At 62.4% G+C, this 4,218-nt stretch overlaps 1 protein-coding gene across 1 annotated transcript; it reads right to left on the reverse strand.

Moving 5' to 3' along the window:
* Positions 1 to 950: 950 nt before the first annotated feature.
* On the reverse strand, positions 951 to 4,218 carry CRIP1 (cysteine rich protein 1). Its single transcript, XM_013190097.3, has 5 exons — positions 4,059 to 4,218; positions 1,780 to 1,874; positions 1,604 to 1,661; positions 1,418 to 1,465; positions 951 to 1,299 (listed from the first exon to the last, which is right to left on the reverse strand). The coding sequence occupies exons 1-4, from the start codon at positions 4,096 to 4,098 to the stop codon at positions 1,425 to 1,427; spliced, it is 234 nt and encodes a 77-aa protein (XP_013045551.1). The 5' UTR covers positions 4,099 to 4,218; the 3' UTR covers positions 951 to 1,299; positions 1,418 to 1,424.

Here is a 4,218-nt window from a genome sequence, read left to right on the forward strand (position 1 = left end):
GCAGCAGGCAGGAGAGCAGCAGGCGGCCGAGCACGGTCAAGTCTGCCTTCAGTAGGGCTACACAGGCATCAAGCAGCCCGTTAAGCTTCATTCAAGAGCCCTGTGCAGGCGAGCAGCTCGCCTTCGTTAGAGCAGCACTCACAGCTTGCAGAGGAGGGAGGATGTGGGGTGGGGGGGAAAACTTCTGACAGCAAGCGCAAGGGGAGTTTTCAGATGGTTATCAGGCGGGGCTGCTTCTGACTCCAAAGATTTTGATATCAGGCATGTACCCCTGACCCCTGAGGGTTTGGCCAAGTCCTAGTAACACCCGCGTGACAACAAAGCCCAGCAGTTTCTAAAGAAACGCATTTGTATACTGTAGACAAAAATATCTGTGTGTGTTGTGTAGTGTATCAGAATATGTAAATCGAGTGGTTCACGCTAGGGAAAGACATGGTTAAGAAACCATTTTCGAAACATCCGTCAAATCGACACTTTTACATCTGTCGGTGCTGCTCTTCCCGCGGGGCAAAGGGGCTGAGGCACGAGAGAGCAGGAAGCTGGGGATGCAGCCCTTGCTCGGTAATACTGCACCTTCGCTTTTACTAACGGCGGGGCTCGCCTTGCCTGGCCAGTGACCTGCCCACTGACGTGGCCTTTCTGTATGACTGCTGGGGGTGGAAGCAGCAAACAGCAGTTTTTGTGGTGTGGCCTTCAACCGCCTCCCGGCGGGAGCCCACCCTGCCCCACCGAGCTCCCACCCCAGCCTGGGGCTGCACAGCCACGTCCCCAGCGCCGACAGCACAGCGCTGGGGGCTCTGTGGGCACTGCCAGCGACAGGGACGGGGCTGCCCGGGGGCAGCGGGACACAGGGACAGTGCTCAAACCCTTGTCCTGCAGCTCAGCCCTCGTGGGGTCCTTCGCCAGCATGTCTCGTGGGACCCCCCGGTACAAAGAGCACAGCACTCGCATGGGGGAAGCATCTCTCGGTCGGGGTTTATTAAAGACTGAAATACAAGTGTGGCCCGGCTGCAGAGCCGGCTGCCAGAAGCAGGGCTGGGTTTTGGCTGGACGGGTGCGGTCTCCTCTCCAGGCGGCCTTCAGCGGTACTGGCCAAATTTCCTCCGGGCAGCGTCCAACCTCCCACCCCTGCGGCGCTCCCTCCGGAGCGGAGCCCCTCTCCGCACCAGCCCCATCCGTGGTTACTTATTGCTTTCGACGTGCTAATGGAGTACAGAGTGAATGAAGAACGAAAAGGCATGTCTGTTGCGGCGGGTTCGTGCCATCGTCGGGCTGTGCTGGGAGCCCTGGCTGTCAGACCTGCGGAGGGATGGAAGAGAGGGGCCGTCAGCGGTGACACCCCTGGGACAGCGGTGATTCGAGGCACAGCCCCAGCTGCCCATCAAGCCACGGGGGAGCTCCAGAGGGAGGCACCCACCTGAGCTTTACTTGAACGTGTGGCTCTCGGCTCCTCCCCGGCCGAACCCTGCAAGAGAGACAGAGCGATGCCGCGGGGCAGCGAGCGCACGGCGGGATGCATCGCCGCTGCATCATGGAGAGGTGGGAGCACGGAGCCCCCTTCCTTCCCTCCCCCCTCCCAAAACCCCAGCCACGGTGACCTTACCTTTGGGTCCGAACAAGGCGGCATAGCAGGGGTGGTTGCAGTACGGCTTGCCGTCGTGCTGCGGGGAGAGAGGAGAGCATCAGCCCCGGTGCCCTGCCGGCTGTGCCCACCCCGTTCCCTGCAGGACACCCGCCCTTGGCTGCCGGGGTCGGGGCCTCCTGGGCACCAAACCTCACCTCTGCATGGCCTCCAGACGTCAGGGTCTTGTTACACTTCTCGCATCTCAAGCAGGGCCGGTGCCAGTCCTTCCCCAGAGAAGTCACCTTCTCGGCTGCCACAGAGAGGAGGTGGGTTAGCTGAGGCCACCGAACGGGCACGACGAGGTGTTTTTGGCAGGCTGGCCTCCCTGCTGCCAGCCCCAGGGAGGACATACATTTGGGGGGATTTTCTCAAGTCTGCTCGCCCAGAACAGAAGCCCTGCAAGTGCCAAACCCAAGGCATGCACACCTCACCACGCACATCCAGGTGCCCAGATCCGAAACCCCGGGCAGGGCACTGCTGTGAGCCCTCGCCGCTGCGAGCAGCGTGGCACGTGGGGTCACCGCTGCGCCCGCACGGACAGACCGACTTCTGTCCGTCTTCCAGAGAAGACTTGGACACTTCCTCCCTTCCAACATCAGCCTCTACAGGGATGAATTCCCCCCCAGCCAGCTGGAGCCCGTCTGCAAAGAGGCCAGATGCTGGGCTAGTGGGCCTGGGGTGGCAAAGTCACCGCTGCGCCCTCCCTGCCACCAGCAAGGCCCCTCCAGCGCTGCGGTGACAGCTCTGATTTGCCGTGTGCTGTCACAAACCACAGCAGAGCTGGAGCCTGGCTGGGGCTCGGGGAGCAACGTGCTGCTTGCTCGGGCCAGGACGTTTTTACGGAGAGGGAGAATGCGGTGTGGCTTTTTCCATTGCGGCCCAGCAGGGGAGGAGGGTATTTTCTGCAGTATTTTCTGCGGATGCATGTGCGCTCGCTATTGGCAGCTGTGCTCCTGGGGATTTATTAAGTGATAAAGCAGAGATCCCCAAGGGAACCCAGTCACAGCCAGGTCTGAGTGCTTATCCCACGCCTGCACAAGGTGGCCGAGCAAAGGGTTTCTTTGGGGCCCAAGCCTGCCCACAGCAGCTTGCGCACGGAGCCAGGCAGCGGCTGCAGAGGTGGGAGCGGGGGCCGCACCCAAATGTCACGAGGCAGCCCCAGTGCCGGCTCCAGCGGCACAAAGCCCCCTGTGTCCTCCCCCGGAGCCCCAGCCGGGCACGAGAGGGCCCCCCTAACCCAGCTCCTTACAGACACTGTGTGTCCTACAGCAGCCCAGGGCACCTCTGAGGAAAAAGGGCCGCCAGGCTCAGAAAACCCCGGGAGCAGCGCAGCAGGGCTTGCTCTGCCCCCTCTTCCAGCACTATCTCCAGGCACAGAAATCACCCAGTGAGCTCATGTCTCCAGCCACTTTTGAAGCCTCCTGCATCAACAGAGCCAGTTTCATAGGAGCGAGCTGATAAGAGCAGGGCCAAACCCCTCCCTGGTCAAACAGCCCTGTCCCAGCCGCAGCCGCACCTGCAGGCACAGAAATCCCAGCTGAGACCAACCTCAAAGCCTGGCTGCGGGCAGAGGGCTCGGGATTAGCCAAAGCTGTGCTCCCCAGCTGTGGGAGCCATGGCCACGCCAGTGCCTGTACCACAGCAGAACCCTCTGGGTGGTGGGCATCACCAGCAGACAGATTTGTGTGACGGGGGGAGCAGCTATGGGGCAGCCCCCGTCACTCACCCCACATTTCAGCCTCAGATCTCTTTGGCCGAGCAGAAGCGGAAGCTGCGGCACACCCACAGGCAGAGCAGAAATAAGGCAGGGAGAGCAGAAGTCAGAGCACGGCACTCAGGTCACCGAACCCTCATCTCAAGTACATTACAAGCAGGGAGCGTTCGAGCCCCTGTCAGCAAACCTCAACAAATTCAGCTAAACGAGGGAAGTGGGGAGGTTTGGCGGCTGGAGCCTGGCTGTTTCAGCAGCTGCTGCCAGCAGGGTGAGAGGCTCAAAGCCCCAAAAGACACTCGGGCAGGACGGCAGGACCACGGCACCAGGAGCAGGACCCCGGAACTTGGGCCCCAACGCAGCGGCAGCAAACCTGCCTCAAACCCCACGGGCAGGCAGAAGCGCAACGAGCTGAGCTCACGGTCAGCCTGCGAGGCACCCTGAAAACACCACGGCCACCTCTCTCCCCATGGCCACTTCTCTCTGGGGCCATCCCCTCGCTGTACTAAACCTCGCGGGCTAACGGGCAGGATGTCCCCGAGCACCCCTGCGCCCCTCGCAGCGCCTCTCCTCGGGTGCATTTGGGGGGCCACCCACGGCAGCCACAGCGCAGGGGACACCCCGAGCACCTGCAGCGCAGGGGTGGGTGCTATTGGGGTGCCCAGGACCCGCAGAATAGGGGTGCCCGGGACTGGTGGGGGGGTGTGTGCAGGATGCCCTTACCGAAGTAGACCTCCTTCTGGCAGCGGGGGCACTTGGGCATGGTGTCAGCTCGGGGCTCGGCTCGGTTGTGGGATGCTGGGCGCCTGCACCGCCGGAGTCACTGCTCGGGGACCCCGCCCCGGCCCGCCCAGATGTGGACCCGGTCCAGATGTGTGGTCCC

Source organism: Anser cygnoides, chromosome 8 (genome assembly GCF_040182565.1).
Source record: "Anser cygnoides isolate HZ-2024a breed goose chromosome 8, Taihu_goose_T2T_genome, whole genome shotgun sequence".
NCBI classification, from domain to species: domain Eukaryota; kingdom Metazoa; phylum Chordata; class Aves; order Anseriformes; family Anatidae; genus Anser; species Anser cygnoides.

Excerpts from the sequence above, each read along its gene's own strand:
- CRIP1 (XM_013190097.3), bottom strand. The coding sequence starts at position 4,098 with ATGCCCAAGTGCCCCCGCTGCCAGAAGGAGGTCTACTTCG. Across the intron at positions 1,875-4,058 it reads CCAGAAGGAGGTCTACTTCG|CCGAGAAGGTGACTTCTCTG; the intron begins GTAAGGGCATCC and ends TCTCTGTGGCAG. Across the intron at positions 1,662-1,779 it reads CGTCTGGAGGCCATGCAGAG|CACGACGGCAAGCCGTACTG; the intron begins GTGAGGTTTGGT and ends CTCTCCCCGCAG.